At 47.7% G+C, this 20,945-nt stretch overlaps 4 protein-coding genes across 18 annotated transcripts in view; 2 read left to right on the plus strand and 2 right to left on the minus strand.

The window, feature by feature from the left end:
* LOC142894831 (uncharacterized) overlaps positions 1 to 20,945 on the minus strand; it is a 450,316-nt gene that overhangs the window by 128,692 nt on the left and 300,679 nt on the right. The gene's annotated exons all lie outside the window — the stretch shown is intronic.
* LOC142894832 (NLR family CARD domain-containing protein 3-like) overlaps positions 1 to 20,945 on the plus strand; it is a 110,133-nt gene that overhangs the window by 88,186 nt on the left and 1,002 nt on the right. For 4 of the 6 annotated variants that reach the window (XM_076035646.1, XM_076035645.1, XM_076035647.1 and 1 more), the window contains 2 exons: positions 20,181 to 20,354; positions 20,661 to 20,834. In XM_076035646.1, the coding sequence (XP_075891761.1) occupies positions 20,181 to 20,354; positions 20,661 to 20,834 (348 nt within the window). The remainder of the gene's footprint in view (positions 1 to 20,180; positions 20,355 to 20,660; positions 20,835 to 20,945) is intronic. The other 2 variants (XM_076035648.1, XM_076035651.1) reach the window with 1 other exon arrangement.
* On the minus strand, positions 497 to 2,157 carry LOC142894841 (uncharacterized). 2 transcript variants are annotated; one of them, XM_076035662.1, is made up of 3 exons: positions 1,938 to 2,121; positions 1,675 to 1,794; positions 497 to 972 (listed from the first exon to the last, which is right to left on the minus strand). In XM_076035662.1, exons 1-3 carry the CDS (start codon positions 2,099 to 2,101, stop codon positions 504 to 506), a joined length of 753 nt encoding a protein of 250 aa, XP_075891777.1. In that variant the 5' UTR covers positions 2,102 to 2,121; the 3' UTR covers positions 497 to 503. The 2 variants fall into 2 exon arrangements, with proteins under 2 accessions (XP_075891777.1, XP_075891778.1); XM_076035663.1 differs by lacking the exon at positions 1,675 to 1,794 and having other exon boundaries at positions 1,938 to 2,157.
* Positions 6,795 to 10,040, plus strand: LOC142894828 (C-C chemokine receptor type 3-like). The gene is made up of 2 exons (XM_076035627.1): positions 6,795 to 6,950; positions 8,202 to 10,040. Exon 2 carries the CDS (start codon positions 8,216 to 8,218, stop codon positions 9,374 to 9,376), a length of 1,161 nt encoding a protein of 386 aa, XP_075891742.1. The 5' UTR covers positions 6,795 to 6,950; positions 8,202 to 8,215; the 3' UTR covers positions 9,377 to 10,040.

Genomic DNA, 20,945 nt, shown 5'->3' on the forward strand with positions numbered 1-20,945 from the left:
AGCTCTCCTCTCCTCCACCAACTCTCTGCTAACATGCTCTCCAGAACTGTGGCAGTGATCCAGCAGAAGACCGGGATCTGACACATGATGTGGAGGCTCCTGGAGATCTTGATGTGTGAGATGATCCTGCTGGACACATCTCCTCTATCTCTGAACCTCCTCCTGAAATACTCCTCCTTCTGGTCATCGGTGAAGCCTCGTACTTCTGTCAGCCTGTCCACACATGACGGAGGGATCTGATTGGCTGCTGCAGGTCTGGAAGTTATCCACAGCAGAGCCGAGGGAAGCAGATCTCCTCTGATCAGGTTTGTTAGCAGGACGCTGACTGACTTCTTCTGAGTGACGTCAGTCACCAACTTCTTCTTCTTCTTAAAGTCCAGAGCCAGTCTGCTTTCATCCAGGCCGTCCAAGATGAAGAGAAGTTTGCAGACATGCAGCTGCTCTGCTGTGAGCTTCTCTAACGTTGGATGGAAAACATGGAGCAGCTCCAGAAGACTGTAGTGCTACTCTTTGACCAAGTTGAGCTCCCTGAATGAGAGAGGAAGCACCAGATGAAGGTGCTGGTTCTCCAGGCCCTGGGCCCAGTCCAGAGTGAACTTCTGCACTGAGAAGGTTTTTCCAACCCCAGTGACGCCGTTGGTCAGCACCACTCTGACTCTGAGTCCCTGCTGCTCAGGTGAGGCTTCAAAGATCTGGCTGCACCTGATTGGACGGTCGTGGAGAATCTCCTTGGTCTTCTTGGCCTTCTTGGTCTCTATCTGCCTTACCTCATGCTCTCTGTTGACCTCCTCACTCAGTCTCTCAGTGATGTAGACCTCAGTGTTGATGTTGTTGAGGAGGGTTTGACTTCCTGCTTCTTCACCTTCAGTCACACGTTCACATCTCCTCTCCAGACTGATCTTCTGCTGCTGTAGAAGCTCCTGCAGCTGCTGCTGCTGCTGCTCCTCACCACCAGGACACCCCTCCGTCTTCCTGTGGAGACACTTTGGCTTTGACTGATTGGATCAGTTGTTGGTGTCCATCACTTGTCAGCTGTTTTTCTGACACCATCATTGGTTGGATGGAATCATTGTCTCCATCAACACTAACTGACAGCCTGCTGGCCTCCTAGTGTGCTCTTCACAAATCACTTCTTGTCTTTTGCTCTGTTTTTTAAATTCAATCCCTTCATGCAGCTTCACAATCAAAGAATTTGAGCCACAAAGAATGGAGCGCAGCCGTTAATGACGCCGTCTTTTAGCCACCACGTTGCACCCGTCATGGATTTATAGCTGTTTTCTAGGCTGCTCTTGTCACATCATCTAATATATTATTAGATGACATATTCATCTATCAAATGTATATTTTCTATCTGGTGTGGTTGACACCTGGTGGGCTCTGATTGAGCAGTGGCTCTATGGAACTGGCCCTTTGTTTCAGCAGACAGAGACAGTGGAGTCACATTGCACTGAACTTTGGATTGAAATTCATCTCAGTGGAGTTCAGCTGCACTTTATGACAGAGCATCAAACATTCCTGCCACTGCATAAAGTTCAGTCTCAGAAGGGCTTTGCTGCATTTCAACATGATGAATGTGACCATGTCAAAGATTCTCTTCTTTTGACCACTGACCACAACATCACTGTCAAATCAAACTAGAATTAGACTGAGAAACAAGGACATTTGTGTTCTTACTGTGTTCCAGAGGCTCCAGCTTCATTACTGAAGGTTGGATGTTCAGGCATGGACCAGTCACTCTTCAGAGACACCACACTGGACCCTGGAGACTTCAGTCTCTGTGTCTTGGAAACAACTCTGCAAACAAAAATGATTTTCCCATAAAGTTTGTTTCAGTCTTCTGGACAGATGAAAGGTTTTCTAAATTATTCAAAGCATTTTAAATCTGACTAATAGTGTCTGTCTAGTCATCATATAATACAGGTAGCCTGGTTCCTTACTGTGTTCCAGAGGCTCCAGGTTCATTACTGAAGGTTGGAGGTTCACTCATGGACCAGTCACTCTTCAGAGACACCCCACTGGACCCTGGAGACTTTGCTCTGCCCTCCTCTTCCTCCACTGGAAGACTCATCTTGAGTCCTGGAGTCAGTCTGAGGTGAAACATCAAGTGTGACAGTGAGCTGAGAACCCAGTGAGTTCCACTTCAGACAGAGAGAACAGGAAGAAACACTGAGTTGTGTAGTGTCTGAAGCTTTGGTCCTACTCCTGCAGGCCTCTTGCCTGATAAGACAAACAGACCTCTCGTTAGCGCAGTCTCTGTAACAGGCTAATTCCCCAGGATGGTTTCATCTCAACTCCCTAGGAAGAGCGTTTGGACAACAATTCCCACTCTGTTCTGTAACTTTCCTGTCCCTTCGTCTCCTGTTTCACGTTATCTCTTTATCCTCCTTATAAGGAAGTGTGCATCATGATGAGACCTGTGTGTATGAGAAGGTGATGTTCTAACTGTTCTGATGAGGTTGAGAGTTTGTGAGAATTTGTACACATCTGGACACACAACCTCCTCAGACTTCCTGGGTGCCTGATTGATGCTTGACTTCTTTGTAATAAACCTGTTTTTGTACAATCAAGTCAGAGTCAACGAGGATTCCTTCAACATCCACACTTCACTGCTGCAGTCTGAAGAATCCACCACAGTTCCCAGTGGGATCAAGCAGACACACGACTGCTGGTGTCCACTGATGGTATTATTATGTTTAGTTGAGGTTATTATAATTTGTAATTTAGATGTTTGTGTTGATTAATATAATTCGTTTAGATGTTTGTTTATAATAATATGATTACTAATATAGAACTGTTAAAATCATTTGGCTGACCTACTCATAGAGAAAAGGCATTGTTGCAGGAGTCATGCAAAGAGCTCAAGGAAGGACAAAGGAAGCACATCCCTCACAAACTGCTGACCCTGGGGGAGCAGATGGTGACCCTGGGTGACCAGAGGATGGACAGAGAGCTAACTGACTTTGCCGCCATCAAACATTACAACCCGTTCATTTACAGGGTGGGGAACTTCTGATCCATCGGAGGCACGGGGGAGAGGAACCTGTGACCTCAGGCTTGTCTTGCACCATATTGTTTCAACAGGTCACACTGGAACAAAGGATGGATCGTTTGGCTCCCTGCCAAATAAGGACTGATTTCTTTTCACTATCATTAACTGGAGACTTGGATAAAAGGCTGCCTCAACTTCCAATGAGGCTTGGGTCTGGAGAGCAGGCAGCCAGTCAGAGGAGGACAACATCTGGGAGCGTCTGCATGTTTTCATTATGTATAAAAGGACTGGGTCAAGGGACAGAAAGCAGTCAGACTTCATGCCCTGACAATACTTTGTTGTTGCTAGGGTTTTGAACTCGGCCCAGAGCTCTGTGTATTTGTATCCAGAATTGATTTCTTTACTAAAGACATATTTAAATTGGCATTCTTCTCCTGAGACTCTTCAATCAACCAACACGCGGATCAGCAGCATGGCACAAGGAAATTCTCTGATCCAACATTACAGAGCAGAAAACACCCTTGTGGTCAGAAAGAGCTATTGGGAGTAAGGTTGCAGTATTACGTGTTGAAATAGTTGTGGGGAAGCGAAGAGGTAGTCTATCCTAGAAAAAGATTTGTGGCGACCAGAGAAAAATGTATAATCTTTGACGGTAGGGTTGATTAACCGCCAAATGTCCACCAGCCCCAAATTATTAGCCCAGGATTTTAAAGCATTTGTGGCCATAGACTGGCCTTCCGAGGAGGTTGCACTTGATCTATCAAGAAGTGGGTCCCACACTGCATTTAAATCTGCACCTACAATGAAAGAGTAATCCGTCAATTCTTTTGTTGTGATTAAATTATAAAAATCTCTGTTGAAATCATTAGGGGCATACGCAGATACAAGGGCTATCTTCCGTGAATGAAATTCTATCTGAGCAATCACAATTCTACCTGTTTCGTCAGCCCAGGATCAGCAGCGCGACACAAGAAAATTCTCTGATGCAACACCACTCACATCAACCACTCACCTGCTGCTGCTGCTGCTGCTGTTGTTGCTGTTGCTGTTGTTGTTGTTGTTGTTGTTGTTGTTGGTGCTGCTGCTGCTGCTGCTGCTGCTGCTGCCTCCACTCAACATGCAGCCTCCCAGAGAACAACTTGGACTTTGAGTTGCTCTCCTTATCTTTTATATCCTTGGATTCCCTGATCAGTGTTCCCTGAAATCACATGACACAGTGTAAAAAATGGAAACTCAGTCAACATGGAACATCAATGGTGTGTATAGAATAAATTAATCCATCAGCAGTAAATGAATCTTCAGAAGTGATTTAGATCAAAACAGTCCTCAGCTCTTCACTCTACAATGTGGACGCACAATCTAGAGTAGAGAAAACTGCACAAAGTATTTAATGAGCAGGAATTGCAGCCAACATTAGTTTTGAACCTTCAACAGGTTGAAAGTGTGAAGTATCATCAGAATCCTGGCAGCCTTTGTTGTCACTGAATTAATCCAGTGCGACTCCTTTGGTGTCTTCTAAAACTCTCCTCCACTGCAGAGACTGGGACAAGAGGAAATAACTCAGCTGACTGACATCACATTCAATGTGGCGCGTTGGACTTGGACTTTGAGCTGCTGCTGATCTTTTAGGATTCCTGCTGCTCTGATCAGTCTTTCTGATACACTGTTTCCTGGAATGACACTACACTCTGTGAAAAGGCCAAAAAGTCCAGTAGTCATGGCGCATAAACAGCCTGTGTAGAAATGAAATCAACTGACTTTGACTTTTTCCAACATAGAATGAAGGTAAAAACACTTCACAGCCCTTTTCATCCTAGTGAAAAATAACATCTGCAATATATTTTGAAGCAAATTCCAGAAAACATGAACGATAAACCTTCAACACAGTCAGGGGTTTGAACTGGAACACAACACTGAGAAAAGATTGTCCAATCAGAGAAAAAAACAACTGGGCCCCGAGAGCAGCAGGGGGCGACAGTGGGACGAGACCTGGAGCAGATCCAGACTCCAGAGGGTCAGAGGTCATCTGCTTTGACCAGGTGGGGTGAAAAGGAACTAGAAAAAATGTAGTAGTCGTCTTTTAAATTGGATTGCAGCAGGTCACACACACACACACACACACACACACACACACACACACACACACACACACACACACACACACACACACACAAGGCATTTCAGAAATATATCAATCAATAAAATACATCAACAGTCACCAGACATCCATCATGGACAGAGCTCAGTAGTCACATGTCATGAACAGTTATTAGGAGCAGCAGTAGTTTTAATGTTTCTCCAGACCAGCTGAGAGGCTAAAGTTAGGAACTGTGCTGGCTGTTCAGGAGTTTAAACAGAGGGGGGCAGTATGGTCACTCTGAAGGAAGCCAGTCAAAGGTGCAGGCGGACATTACAGTTAATCCAAAACTCTGCGGCACGATTGTTAACCGGAACTAGAAGGAGGCAGCATATTACTCCAATCTTAGCTTCCTTGCATTGGCTGCCAGTCAAATTTAGAATTGAATTTAAGATTCTAGTTTTAACTTACAAAGCTCTTCATTCTCAGGCTCCTTCTTATATTAGGGAATTTATTGAACTTTATCATCCTCCAAGAGCCCTTCGCTCTGAGGATTCAGGTCTTTTAGTTATCCCAAAAAATTCTAGAGTTAGATCAGGAGGTAGGTGTTTCAGTTTCCTGGCACCTTTATTTTGGAACCATCTTTCAGCCTCGGTGAGGGGGGCAGACACAGTTAGTTTATTTAGGAGTAGACTTAAGACTTTCCTTTTTCTTAAAGCTTATAGTTAGATTCCATCCACTGTCAGTTAAGCTGCTGTAGGCTTACGCCGTGGAGGGAGATCTTTCGCTCCCGTTACAGGGATCGTTGCTCTGTGCAGGCGGAGCCTTTATCACTCTCCTCACCCAATCAATCTTTGACTCTATCCACTCTGTCCAAGCTCTCATTATGCTTTGTACAGTATGCTCGATATGCATGATACTGCCGCAGTCTCTGTGTCCCCGGCAGGTGATGACCACTGCGCCAGGAGCTGGATTGTGCTGTCCTGGGGGTCTTGGTGTCATCGCTTCATCCCACCACCACGCCTAGGACCTGGACTTGTCCTATCGGTAGATTGTCCATCGAGCTAGGCTCTTGCCTTCCAAAGCATGGACACTTACAGCCCACGCGGACAGCAGCCTTGAATTATTTCCTATTCTTTGTGTTTATATCCGTTTTGCCTGGTTGGTGTATCTGTTTTTCACTCTGTCCTGTCTGCCACCCTGGCTCACTCTGCTCCTTTCTCTCTTTCTCTGTCTCTCCTCTATTTTTGTATTTCACCCCAACTACTCATAGGCAGATGATCGCCCTCTGGAGTCTGGTTCTGCCCTAGGTTTCTTCCCACTGGGGAGTTTTTCCCAGCCACTGTCGCATCTTGCTTGCTCCGGGGGCCCGGTTGGTTCTCTCTGATTGTATAAAGCGCTTTGAGACGCCTTTAGTTGTGATTTAGCGCTGTACAAAAAAAAAAAAAGTTTATTATTACTTGTTGGCAGTCCATGATGACGGTGAGAAAAATGTGATTTGCTCTTTGAAGAGCTGCACCTGTTTCTCCCTGACGTGATGAGACTGGACACTTGTTGAGGGCAGTGGCGGCTGCTGGTCTTTCAAGGAGGGGAAGCTCATTTTCTGCCTACATCATAAAATCCATTTGTTTATTTATACGTAAATTATGCCATCAATGTCTTTCAATAAAATTGATCAGTGACCCTGTTGTACCAGCTAGCTGCCTGCCTGCCTGCCTGCTGCCTGCCTGCCTGTCTGCCACATCACACCAGTCTGTTGCACAAACTGTCCACTGCCTGACCGCATCTGGAGCACAAGCTAGAAATCAGCTTTGCACTTCCTGCTGCTGCACAGTGTTCTTCTGTCTGATCAGCCTTTCTCCCCCTCAGGCTGCAGCTGCACTGGTGAGTTCCAGCTGACATTATATCTTCATATATTCTTAACGGCTGACTGTGTATAATGGAGATACTGTTTATATATACAGTATGTATGCATTGTAGTTATACCCATATTGTATTTATTTATACACAGCCTTGATAACATCTATTGTATTTATGGACACATAATTATATAATTATATCTGTTAAAGCTTTCGAGTTATATATATACATATATATATATATATATATATATATATATATATATATATATATATATATATGTATATATATATATATATATATATATATATATATATATGTATCTATATATATATCTATATATATATATATATATGTATATACATATATGTATATATATATACATATATATATATGTATATATATATATGTATATATATGTATATATATATATATATATATATATATATATATATATATATATATATGTATATATATATATATATATATATATATATATACATATTAAATCACAATTTAAACCAGTTAGCTTTCGTGCGTTTTGCTCTTTGCTTTCATTTTTTTTACTTACAAATTTATTCAAAATAGTTCATTTTTTTAAAAAATTCTATTAACTTTGGCAATTAAAGAATAAAAATGATTTCATGACCCGATGCAACTTTTCTCTCATTGTTCATGAAGTAAACTGATTGAGTTGAGTTGTTTCAATAGACTTTTGAGACTTTCCTGGTTCAAACCTTGAATCCTCCACAGTCAGTGTAGCGTGACTACACAACAGTTTCCTCTTGAAAGTGGCACAGTGGTGCAGTGGCGCAGTGGTTGGAACTGTCGTTTCACAGCAACAAGGTTGAGGATTCTCCAGGTTCTCCATGCAGAACCAAAGTCCTCCAGCAGTCCCAAAACATGCATGTGAGGTGAATTGGAAAGTCTAAATCGTCCACAGGTGTGTGTGTGTGTGTGTGTGTGTGTGTGTGTGTGTGTGTGTGTGTGTCTTTGTCTTTCAATGCACAGCCTGCGCTGAACTGCCAGCTGGTCCAGGGTGTCTCTCTGCCTCTGGTGAAGGATGTGAAAATGTCCTGTTGGCAACTTTCAGTTCTGCTTTTGGAGCAGCGGAGGGGAAAAAAAAAGAACTGAAGAAGAGAAGAAGAATTTCTTTGAAAGGCTGACTTTAACAACCTGGTTTTCTTGCGTCAACAATGTGTCCTTCTTTCTGCCTTTGGATTTCATTTGAACAGAACACACTGAGACGTACCGTCTGCAACGTGTCTTCCACAGGTCCAGTCCCGGTCATGGACTACGAGGAGTACGACGACGAGTACTTGCTCTTCCAGCAGCTTCTCAACGACACCGCCAACACCTCTGAGCCGGGTTACGTGGTCAACGACTCGGTCCAGCTGTGTCCCAGGACCGGCGTCAACCACTTTGGTGCCAGAATCATCCCAGTCTTCTACTATGTCAACTTCCTGCTCAGCTACCTCGGCAATGGCTTGGTGCTCTTCGTCATCTACAAGTACGAGAAGCTCAACACCGCCACCAACATCTTCCTCCTGAACCTGGTCCTGTCCAACGTCCTCTTCGCCTCCAGCCTCCCCTTCTGGGCCACCTACCACCTCTCGGAGTGGATCTTCGGCGAGGCGCTGTGCAAGCTGGTCAGCAGCGCCTACTCTGTTGGCTTCTGCAGCTCCGTCCTCTTCCTCACGCTCATGACGCTGGACCGCTACCTGGCCGTGGTGCACGCGGTCCCGGCTGTCAAGAGCAGGAGGAGGGCGTACGCCGTGGTGGGAACGCTGACGGTCTGGCTGGTCAGCGTGGCGGCCAGCGCCAAGGAGTTTGTCCTGCAGACGGTGTGGGAGAGTCCGTTTGACGGGCTGATGTGCGAGGAGGCCGGGTACCCCGAGAGCACCGTGCGGCGCTGGCGCTTGGTGGCCTACTACCAGCAGTTCCTGCTCTTCTTCCTGCTCCCGCTCTTCATGGTGATTTACTGCTACACCGGCATCACCGTCCGCATCCTGTCCACTCGGCTGAAGAACAAGTGCCGCACCGTCAAGCTCATATTTGTCACCATTTTCACCTTTTTCCTCTGCTGGACGCCCTACAACGTGGTGGTCTACCTGCGCGCCCTCGAGCTCTCCGGCCCCGGCCAGGGGCGGGGCTCGTCGTGCGCCGCCTCGGAGGCCACGGACTATGCGCTGTACGTGACGCGGAACGTGGCCTACGTTTACTGTTGCATCAGTCCCGTGTTTTACACGTTTGTGGGCAAGAAGTTCCAGAGCCACTTGAGAAAGCTGCTGGCCAGGAAGCTGCCGTGCCTCCACAAGCACATGAGCCTCAGCAGCCAGAGCACCAGGACCACGTCCCAGAGGACCGCACACTGTCTACTAGTGCCCGTCTCACACACACACACACACACACACACACACACACACACACAGCCAGTTGTTCCCACCTAGACAGCAAGCGCTGTATACCTAAAAAAAACATACTAGCAGTTCATGGACTCAAGTCTCAATCCAGGATCTGCATCCTTGGGAGGAAGCGTCCTCCGTCTGAAGGACGTGTCCTCCGTCTGAAGGACGTGTCCTCCGTCTGAAGGAAGCGTCCTCCGTCCGAAGGAAGCGTCCTTTGTCTGAAGGAAGCATCCTCCCTTATTTTCCTCCTCCTCCTCATCCTCCTCCCCCTCCCCCTACTCACTAAGCCTCTGTTGCTCGCCTGTCGTCTCATTCGCTCCTGTTCTAATATTCTTCTTAAAATAAGAAGAGGTGTCTGTGGACTTTCTCTTCATTGTCTGAAAATGACTGACATAACGTACACAAGCAGCAGCTAACGTTCGCTACGTAACTCCGTTATTATACATGTCATTTTTTTTTCTTCCAATAAATATCAATGTTGGACCAAGGCTTTGTCCCAGTTTGACCTTCTGGCCCCACTCTGTATTTGAATGTGACAGCCCTGTGCTCAGGGAACAGGACTTCCTTCATACAACTGCTCTCAAACAACACCACATCAGACCCGATTTGGACTCACCGCCGCTGGAGAACGAGGCGTCGGCGGCGGCCAGCAGCAGCGCTGAGAGCAGGAGGACCAAGGAGGACATGTTGGCTGAAGAAGGAGAAATGCAGCCTCGGAGAGAGCTCCAGCTCTTATAGGTCCACCGCTCACTGGTACTGCCCACTGGTCGACCAATGACAACGTGCTCAATCAGCGGATCCCGCCTCTGCAAACATCCGGGAAACAGCGGAAAAACTGCCAGAATTCACCACAACTTTCGACCAGAAATCGATTCAGCAAAGCTCAACTCCGCATTTGGGCTCAAGGACAACTGGCATCGCTGGTGCCATACCAATACCAATACAAATATCAATAGAAATATCCTTTCTTGTCATTGCAACAGGTAGCTACAAGAAAATTGGTTGGGCTTCCTCCCATAGTGCAATAAAAAAGTAAGAAAAATGTGTCAGAAGATTATAAATACAAAACAATGAGGAAATAACAAGTTATGCACTTGGTTTTCTTTTCTTCAGACAGATGAAAGGTAGAACAGATGCTACCTGCCTTGACACTTCCAACTGTAGCTCCACGTGCTGCTGGCGCGTCTTTTAACAGCTGGCCGACTCGAACGGACCTATCAGAGCCCGTCGAGTCGGCCAAGCCTCCCCCATCTTGGATGGTCTCTGGAGAAGCGAACCCCAGGGCTGTGTCTCAATCCAGGGTCTGCATCCTTGGAAGGAAGCGTCCTCCCAAGGACCCGGCCCAGAAGGACCAAGCCAAACCCGCCTCCCCGGTAACCACCCAGGACAGTCCAGCCTTGGGCGTACTTCCTGGTTGCGTCAACGCCGTTCCCTCCTGCTGGCCAACCCCGGAAGTGAGGTTTTCATAGCATCAAGCTAACCATTGGTTGGTTGGATGTTCGAATCAGTAAAAACCCTGCGTTAAAAACTGAATATTTTATTTGATGTGAAATCTCAATACTTAAATTCATATGTAGATGGCGCTAATTTCAGCCGACTTCCCAGGATCCCAGGATGCTTTGCAGCAGCAGCCCGCAAAGCATCCTGGGATACAGAAGGAGGTGAAGGATAGTAGCAGTGCAGCCTTGGTGCTAACAGTAACATTCCGAGCGTCCTTCTGACTATAGGGAAGTGGGAGGAGCCTTCGCGCAGTGCTATGACGCAACTTCCTTTCAAAATGCAGCCTTCCAAGGATGCAGAGCCTGAACTGAGACACAGCCATGGACTGCTGGTGACGTACGGGGGTCACGTGACCCGTTCACTGACCAGTGAAGATGGCGCGTTACGATTGGACGGAGGAGGACTTTTTACAAGTCATCACAGGGGAAAAACAGAACAAACATTGTTGACAGCAAACACTCCAAAACAAACAAAAGCAAAGGAGATTTTAACGAGATTCCGGCCTCGTGCGTTCACACCACCCAGTGGGAAACACCTACAAGTTGCAGTTTGCACTCTGTCGCAATTTCACAAAAGTCGCTTCTACAGCCAGCCAAGTTAGAGCGCAGCCGAAGCGCAAATGTTCACCCAGTGACAGCAGGTTGCAGAGGCGGCCGCTGCAGTCCCAGATCCAAACTGCAGGGGGCAGTGTCAAGATGAAGGCGCTCCAGCAGAGAGGAACGATCAAGCAAACGTCGTCACCGCGAAGAGCGACTGGCCAGTGAGTCAAAGCAGCGGTTTTACTGGTTTCAAACAGCTGCAATAAATAATCGCAAAGAGACGAGGTCACGCAGCACGTGACAAAAAAACCCATCGGACGGTGCGATGGTGCGTGATTGAAGCACGTCAGCGTCAGACTGCCGATTAAACCAGTCAACGCGTGTAACGTGTTGAACGACGCATCACTTTTTTTTCTGTATTATTTTTAATTCCGCGGTCTCTCAACGCCATCAAGTTCCGCTTTCCTCCGCGCGCGCAACATTTTAGTCTTCGCGCCCTCCACTTCCCCTTTTTCAATTCTCGGTTAAGCGATGACAAAGCGTGACTCCCGTTCCTGTTTTCTTGGAGAACATCTGGAGGAGTTTACCGGCAACTCAACCCCCATCATGCATCAAGATTCTACCTTGATGCAATAATGTGGTGCTGTGTGGCGGATGTGGAGGAAACGCAGCTGTTCTGTGCGTTGTGTGTAAACGCAGTGAACGAACGCAGTGGATTCAGTGTTTGTGTCTGGCTGTACTTTGTCCAGTGTTCAGCTGCTGACGCGGCGATCATAAAGTCATATTCAAAGTCTCGTTGTGGCCTCTTCCTGTTTGGAATCGTGACTGGCATCCTGTCGTTGCTGCCTGGCAACCCAAACCCAGTGCGGAGGAGCAAGGGGGAGGGGCAACATCCCCCAAGCCTGAAGGAGGCGCTGGAACGCAGCGGCTGACACCCGCTCGCACACCTGGGATTCACTCCTGCAGAGGAGGAGGAGGAGGAGATGGAGGAGTAGGAGGAGGAGGAGGAGCACCCAGGACAGCTCTGATTGGTCCGTGGAGCCGCGCAGCTCCAGACTGGAGTCACTGGGAGCAGCTCGTCCAATCAAAAGACACACACGACTGTGACAAACTTGTAAAACTCTCTCTCTCTCTCTCTCTCTCCATTCTCACTCTCTCTTTCTGTCTCTCTCTCTCTCTGTCTCTGTCTCTCTCTCCCTCTCTCTCTCTCTCTCCCTCTGTCTCTCTCACTCTCTCCCTTCTCTCTCTCTCTGTCTCTCACTCTCTCTCTCCCTCTCCCTTCTCTCTCTCTCTCACTCGCTTCCTCTCTCTCTCTCTCACTCTCTCTCTCTCCCTCTCTCTCTTCCTCTCTCTCGCTCAGACCCTTGTTGTAACAGTGTTGTGCGTCGTGTATGACTGATCATGATGCCCGTTGCACAACACAGACTCAAGGGCACACTGCCCCCTAGTGGGGAGATGAACTACTGCAATTAGAAATACCTCTGGCTCGTGTTTGTGCTGGAAGTGCATCATGGGGATGTAGAAAACGTGTTCCAACAAAATACTCTGGGAGGTTCTAGGAGGTTCTAAGAGCTCAACACCCTGGTGGGGCTTCAGAGACTCTGACTTGATTGCAGCTTTGCTTTGCTTCCAGTGACATTCCAGCAACATGTTTCCTCCATAGGTGAAAGTTATTCTGATGACGTTTAATGTCTCTTTAATGTAAATGCTGTTTTTTGATAAGTAGTTTTGATTAATTTATTGATTACAGGCGATCGCGGCTACCAGCTGCAACCATGGCTGTTGACACCTGTGCGTAATCCTACCAGTGAGGGGGAAGAATCTTACAACCGCGCGCACATCCTAACCCGTGGGATTATTGAGTGCACCTTCGGACTTCTGAAAAGCCGCTTTAGATGCTTGGACCAAAGTGGTGGGGCACTGCTCTATAGTCCAAACAAAGTGTGTCAGATTGTCGTAGTATGCAGTATCTTGCACAACATTGCCACAAGAGCTGGTGTGCCTAGTCTCTCCTGCTGGACAGGAAGTTGTGCCAGCGGTCGTCATCTTCTCCGCTCTGTTCTGAGACCCCCAGCAGACCCGTGGTGGGCCCCCTACAGGAACACCGACTTAACTGCAGCTGGTGGTGGGGGGAGGGGCTTGACGTGGAGTCCTGGAACATCCTCTTGGCCTCTGCTGCACTTTGTTGGGTCCATTCTACCTCCAGACTGCCGAGTAGCCCCGCCCTTCCCATCATGCCCTGCAGCGTGTTCACCTGACAGCTCAGCCAGTTGTAGTCCAGAAGCCTTGGCTTTTGCATTGCGCCCCCTACTGACACCTCTAGACTCCACTCAGCCAGTGAGCTGTGTGGACCCTCACCTGGCTGGTGGGCTCCACCCCGTCACACCATGTTACAAGCAGAGCACAGCTCTGTAGGATGTGTGTGTGTGTGTGTGTGTGTGTGTGTGTGTGTGTGTGTGTGTGTGTGTGTGTGTGTGTGGTTTACATGTTGTGTCTCCAGAAGTCTTCAACCAGGGACAATATTTAAATAAAGACAACAGTATTTTGCTACCCTGCTGCTCTCCTAGCTTGACTTGAACCGTCACCACATCACAAACACACAAACCCACACCTTTTAAACAAACTCATGACTGAAACCTTCAATGTGTGTTACACACAGAAACTCACTGGTGGCAGAGAGATGATAATAATAATAATAATAAACTTTTATTTGTACAGCGCTAAATCACAACCAAAGGCGTCTCAAAGCGCTTTATACAATCAGAGAGAACCAACCAGGCCCCCGGAGCAAGCAAGATGCGACAGTGGCTGGGAAAAACTCCCCTGTGGGAAGAAACCTAGGGCAGAACCAGACTCCAGAGGGCGATCATCTGCCTATGAGTAGTTGGGGTGAAGTAGAAAGATAGAGGAGAGACAGAGAAAGAGAGAAAGGAGCAGAGTGAGCCAGGGTGGCAGACAGGACAGAGTGAAAAACAGATACACCAACCAGGCAAAACGGATATAAACACAAAGAATAGGAAATAATTCAAGGCTGCTGTCCATGTGGAGTGTAAGTGTCCATGCTTTGGAAGGCAAGAGCCTAGCTCGATGGACAATCTGCCGATAGGACAAGTCCAGGTCTTAAGCGTGGTGGTGGGATGAAGCGATGACAGCAAGACCCCCAGGACAGCACAATCCAGCTCCTGGCGCAGTGGTCATCACCTGCCGGGGACACAGAGACTGCGGCAGTATCATGCATATCGAGCATACTGTACATAGCATAATGAGAGCTTGGACAGAGTGGATAGAGTAAAAGATTGATTGGGTGAGGAGAGTGATAAAGGCTCCGCCTGCACAGAGCAACGATCCCTGTAACGGGAGCGAAAGATCTCCCTCCACGGCGTAAGTCTACAGCAGCTTAACTGACAGTGGATGGAGTCTAACTATAAGCTTTAAGAAAAAGGAAAGTCTTAAGTCTACTCCTAAATAAACTAACTGTGTCTGCCCCCCTCACCGAGGCTGGAAGATGGTTCCAAAATAGAGGTGCCAGGAAACTGAAACACCTACCTCCTGATCTAACTCTAGAAATTTTTGGGATAACTAAAAGACCTGAGTCCTCAGAGCGAAGGGCTCTTGGAGGATGATAAAGTTGAATGAGTTCCCTAATATAAGAAGGAGTCTGAGAATGAAGAGCTTTGTAAGTTAAAACTAGAATCTTAAATTCAATTCTAAATTTGACAGGCAGCCAATGCAAGGAAGCTAAAATTGGAGTAATATGCTGCCTCCTTTTAGTTCCGGTTAACAATCGTGCCGCAGAGTTTTGGATTAACTGTAATGTCCTAAGGGATGAATTTGGGCATCCTGCTAGTACCGAGTTACAGTAATCTAGCCTAGACGTAACAAAAGCATGGATTATTTTTTCCGCATCTTTGAAGGACAAAAAACTTCGAATTTTGGCAATGTTTCTTAAGTGGAAGAAAGCTGACCTCCCTACATTCTGTATATGAGAATTAAAGGTCAGGTCCTGATCAAAAGTGACTCCTAGGTTCCGCACGGTAGAACTGGGTGTAGTACCAAATAGACCACTTTGTCCATCAAAGACTCTGTCCCTACTCTCTCGCGATCCAAATATAATGACCTCAGTTTTGTCGGTATTAAGCAACAGGAAATTCTGTGTCATCCAAGTTCTGACATCACGAAGACAAGATTCCAATTTGGCCAACTGATGAGCCTCGTTTGCCTTAAAAGAAAAGTACAACTGTGTGTCATCTGCGTAAGAATGGAAACTGATGCTATGCTTTCTGATGATGTCACCAAGAGGTGACATGTAGATGTTGAAGAGGAGTGGCCCAAGTACAGATCCTTGCGGGACACCATGACTAACCCTCCTACGTTCTGATGAATGATTATGAACATGAACAAACTGAAAACAGTCAGACAAGTAAGATCCAAACCAGTCCAAGGCGCGATCCTTGATGCCGATAGTATCTTCTAATCTCCTAAGAAGAATGCTGTGGTCAACTTTATCAAATGCTGCACTGAGATCTAGGAGGACCAGAACAGAGAGAAGACCTTTGTCAGATGCACACAAGAGGTCATTACTTACCTTAAGCAATGCAGTTTCAGTGCTGTGACCAACTCTGAAGCCAGACTGAAAAGCCTCAAGTAGATTGTTGTCGTTCAAGAAGTCCACAAGCCGAAAGTGATCAGAAAGTGGTCAGACAAAACGTTGTTTCGGGGAAAGATTGTCAGCTGCTCTACACCAAGTCCAAAAGTGAGCACAAGATCCAAAGTATGACTATGCTTATGAGTGGGTACATTCACAACTTGAAGGAAGCCTAAGGAGTCGAGGATAGATTTGAAATGAGAACTCAGACTGTCACTCTCAATGTCGACATGAATATTAAAATCTCCAATCACTATGATCTTGTCTTTAGTCAATGCTAAAGTAGACAAAAACTCTGAAAATTCATCTAAGAAAGAAGAATATGGACCGGGGGGACGGTAGACAACAATGAATTCAACGGAATCTGCCTGCCTATCAGGTGACAACGAAATAGACATCGCTAAACTCTCAAATGAATTATAAATAGATTGAGCCTTGAGATTGACTAACAAATTGGAATTATAAATAGCTGCAACGCCACCTCCTCGACCACTATCACGAGCCTTATGAGTATTAATATGACTAGGAGGAGTGGCTTCATTAAGACTAAAATATTCATCTTGACGTAGCCATGTCTCTGTGAGGCCGAAAATATCAACACTATGTTCACTAATCAAATCATTAACTAAAACTGTCTTGGAATGTAGAGACCTAATGTTAAGAAGGCCACATTTCACCATTTTGTTTGTGGGAGACCCTGGAGCCACCTCCGACCGGGCCCCCTTATTTCTACAATCTATTCGAACTAGGTTACTATGATCTATTGGAGATTTGCACAGTATAAGAGGTTTGGAGGTGCGAGGGACCGACACAACTTCTATTGGAAAAGACTGGCAGGGCTTCGGGGACTTACTAACGGCAGGGGACGGCAGTGAGAGAAGCCCAGAGTAGCGTATAGGACTACAACTCTGTTGCCTGGTCTCCACCCTGGAGCGTCAGTGAGTGGAAGCTAAAATTTTAACTATCTTGCTAGATAAGAGAGCTGCACCTTCCCGGGTGGGATGAATGCCATCCCTCCGAACAAGACCAGGCTTGCCCCAGAAAGGCTTCCAGTTATCTACAAAGCCCACCAAGTTATTGGGACACCACCCTGACAGCCAACGGTGAAAAGATGACATGCGGCTAAACATCTCATCATTCCTAACATATGGTATGATCATTCTCACATCTAGTTGGCCAACTGGGATGTGACGATATTTGGGGTTTAATATTTTGCTAAGGTCAAAACAACAGCAGCCCCTCTGTCTCCAATTCAAACAGTGCACACTGGCTTCACCATAGCCTACAACATTAAAAAAGAATTAAAAATTAATAAAAATAAAAAACCACCAGATTGCTAAGTGCCTCTGAAGGTGACATTTAGCAAGTTGGTGAAGGAGTCCTTCCTAGTTTTCAGAGTCAGAGTACTTTGATTTTCCAGTCACCTGTCCACAGCAGAAACACAATCAGACCACACAATACAAGGCAACGCAACGATGCAGGATAAGACGAGAGGTCAAAACAGTCAACATCTACAGTGAGGGCACCTCAGTGACATCACAGAGGGCTGGTTGTAAATAAAAATCAATCTTCACAGTTCACAGTTCATTGAGCTGCCTTACATAGTTTGTTGTCAGGCAGAATGGGGAGTGTTAATAATTGTAGCGTGTTGGTACTGAGGGAATGTATGATCATGGCTGCTGCAATGACAGCGTGCCAGTCAGTGCAGTGCTGCATCAATGCTGGATCTATTGGTTTTTTGGCTCCAAGCTCCGCCTTTGTTGGGGCCTCAGCGTTTGTTTTTATGTCATTGTCGTTATCATCGGTGCGTTCAATCAATCAACTTTTATTTTTACAGCGATAAATCACATCCGGAAACGTCTCAAAGTGCTTTGCGGGTGTGTGTGTATATTTGCATGTGTGTATACTTGTGTGTGTGTGCATGCTTGCATCTGTGTATACATGTGTGTGTGTGTGTGTGTGTGTGTGTGTGTGTGTGTGTGTGTGTGTGTGTGTGTGTGTATGGATGTGGTGGTGTGTGTACCGGAATGTGGGAGTGGGTGTGTTTAAGTACGTCACTGGAAGTAGGCTGCCAATTAGTGCGGTCTCCGAGGTCGCAACCGCCCCACGCCAGCGATGAGCCGGGGGGGGGGCCCGGACACGGCACATCCGCCGCAAAGCCGGCCAGGAAGAGGCCCGGAGCAGCAGGCCCCCGGACCGGAGGGCACCCGCCCCACGAGGAGCCAGGGCAAGATGACAGGGAGGCAGATACCCCAAGGAGAAGGGACACCACCCAGGGCGGACAGGCAGCAGAGCCCGGCCCCCGGACGGGGGCCCCCCAGGGCAAGCGAGACCAGACTCATCCCCATGACAGGACCCAGCCCCTTCACCCACCGGGAGGATCGGTACCCAAGGCAGGGCCGGGCACCCAGAGGCCCCCCCCCTACGGACCCAGTATGGCGCATCAACCGGCCCCCTCCACCCCCCACACCCCCCAGCTGCCCCCACCGCCCCGGGACCCCCCGGCGCCAGGGGACAGCCCCCCCCGGCCCCCGGGGCCACAGCCGCACCCCCGCCCCCAACGCCGGCAAAGCGGGCCCCCGAGCGAGAGTCCCCCCTGGTTCCCCCTGTGTCCTGTAAAAGAAGAAGATAAATAATTAAAAAGATAAAATTAAATAATCAAACCGTGGACCCCCGCCCACCATTGTCAGACCCCCGTGTCTCAGGTCGTCGCCGCCCAGCCGCCCCCGAGCGGCACAGGGGGACCACCCGGGCAGTGGCCCGGTCCCGGGATTGGGGGAGGGGGGACCCCGCCACAAGTGGCAAGGTCCCCATAAGCTCAGCCGGTCTCGCACCTCGGGGGCACCGGACTGCACAGGGCCCATTCAGGGTGGGAAAGATGTCGGGTCCAGCCCCCACTAGCAGGCCGACCCCACTGTGTGTAGGAGTGTCAGTGTGTGTATATGTGCACTTGCTGGTGTGTTGGACTATGGTGCGTTTAAAATGGAGGGGTGGTAAGGCCCTGGGGCAACCACACTGCTGCTGAGCAGGGCGGCGGCCGCAGTGCACGAACCCCCCCCAGGCCCTAAGTGTCTATAATGCTATTAAAATTGGAGAGGGTCTCGGATGGAGCGGTGGCCGGCCGATGGAGACCCTCATCCAAAGCCCTAGTGATAATGTCAGTGGGTCGTTGGCTGCGTGGGGGCCAGGTCCTCGCCAACGAGGGTGCAGTCGGTGCCCCATAGCAAGGGTGAGGAGACCGCACCGGGGGGAGGCCCACCGGGGACCCGGTCGCCGCCCATATCGAGTCCCCCGCGGTGCCCGGCCCCAATTGCACACACACACACACACACACACACACACACACACACACACACACACACACACACACACACGATAAGAGAAACTTTTTTTCAGCTCTAATTCAGTGAAGTCAGTGAACCCGTCTATTGAGCAAAATTGTTCCGGTTTGTTGCAGTTACAATGACACAGTTTCACTCACATCTGCAATAAATTCCATCTACAATTCATGGTTCATCATCAGAGTATGACAACGCTTTAGGATGTGATTATTAGGATGAACGATGATGATCGTCATTGCGATTGTTTCAGCTGAGCAGCGACTTCGTATTTGTGCACTACTTCCTCATTCCGACGGTCTGCAAGACTTTGCCAAGCTTTTCTCTCTGTTTTACCACTGTGGCAGTGTTGCCTTTCTGCTGGATTTTCTTCTTTGACCTCCTCATCAGCCTCCATGAGGATTTCTGCCTCGGACAGGAAAAGGACGGCGCTCTCGTTGTCATGTCCAATCCGTGAATCCCAGCTCCATAACGGGGGTCTATGGAAGGAAGCCGCGAGCATTGCGCACTGATCCAGGAGAGCTTTCACCTGGCTTGATGAATCCGTGTCTTCTCATCCTGGATGGCTTTTAGTGCGACCCATGAAGCCTGGACACACATGTTGTGGATTGGTTGAACGCTGAAGGCTTAGTAACTTATCTTGGATGACAGAATCCTACTTTGGTGCAAGGGGGCCCAGACAGCAACATCATCAAGAGCCAGTAATGGACTCCACAGTGCAGCACTTGTTCGCTCGCCCTCCCTCTCCCATTTTATTCTGTAGTGTCAGATTCTGAAGTCGACATTTCACTTTGATTTTCAGAGTGATGACATTCTTTATTCAGGTTGGAGGACTGCAGGTTGTCAGAGCTCAGCTGTGATTGGCTACTCTCAGCTCTGAAGTCCAACCCCTCCCACCTCAGACACCTGGACCTGAGTGACAACCACCTGAAGGATTCATCAGTGAAGGTGCTGAGTGGTTTTCTACAGAGTCCACACTGTAAACTGGAGACTCTGAGGTCAGTACTGGTTTGGAACCAGTGGATGATGGTTTCAGCACCAAACACAGTTCATCACACATGTTGAATAATAAAATGACATCTAGAAATATGAAAACTTCCTTCTGTTCATGTTTTAAATTTAAAAAGGTCATCAGTGGTCATGTGACCAAACATCATTTCAACACACATTAGTTTTGGACTGAGGATTTAATTTCAAGGTGACATTTTCTGTAGTGTCGACATTTCACTTTGATTTTCAGAGTGATGACACCCTGGAAAAACTCTCCATCGTTATAAACTCTCCATCATTTATTCTCTATTCAGGTTGGAGTGGTGCAGTTTGTCAGAGCTCAGCTGTGATTGGCTACTCTCAGCTCTGAAGTCCAACCCCTCCCACCTCAGACACCTGGACCTGAGATGGAACCAGTTGCAGGAATCATCAGTGAAGCCACTGATGGATCTTGTCCACAGCAGAGACTATCAACTGGAGAGTGTGAGGTCAGTACTGGTTTGGAACCAGTGGATGATGGTTCCAGCACCAAAGCCAGTTGATCCCACAGCAGAGGTCCAGTGTTTCCAGTCACAGTGTGAGAGGAGGATGGTGACGTC

The sequence above is a fragment of the Nelusetta ayraudi genome, unplaced genomic scaffold (assembly GCF_046127955.1).
Source record: "Nelusetta ayraudi isolate G7.1 ecotype Tasmania unplaced genomic scaffold, CSIRO-AGI_Nayr_v1 ptg000045l, whole genome shotgun sequence".
In the NCBI taxonomy this organism is placed as follows: Eukaryota; Metazoa; Chordata; class Actinopteri; order Tetraodontiformes; family Monacanthidae; genus Nelusetta; species Nelusetta ayraudi.

Coding starts and splice junctions, on each gene's coding strand:
- LOC142894828 (XM_076035627.1), top strand. CDS start 8,216: ATGGACTACGAGGAGTACGACGACGAGTACTTGCTCTTCCAGCAGCTT.
- LOC142894841 (XM_076035662.1), bottom strand. CDS start 2,101: ATGTTTCACCTCAGACTGACTCCAGGACTCAAGATGAGTCTTCCAGTG. Junction 1,795..1,937: donor CCTGGAGCCTCTGGAACACA/GTAAGGAACCAG, acceptor TTTTGTTTGCAG/AGTTGTTTCCAAGACACAGA. Junction 973..1,674: donor GCTGGAGCCTCTGGAACACA/GTAAGAACACAA, acceptor GTGTCTCCACAG/GAAGACGGAGGGGTGTCCTG.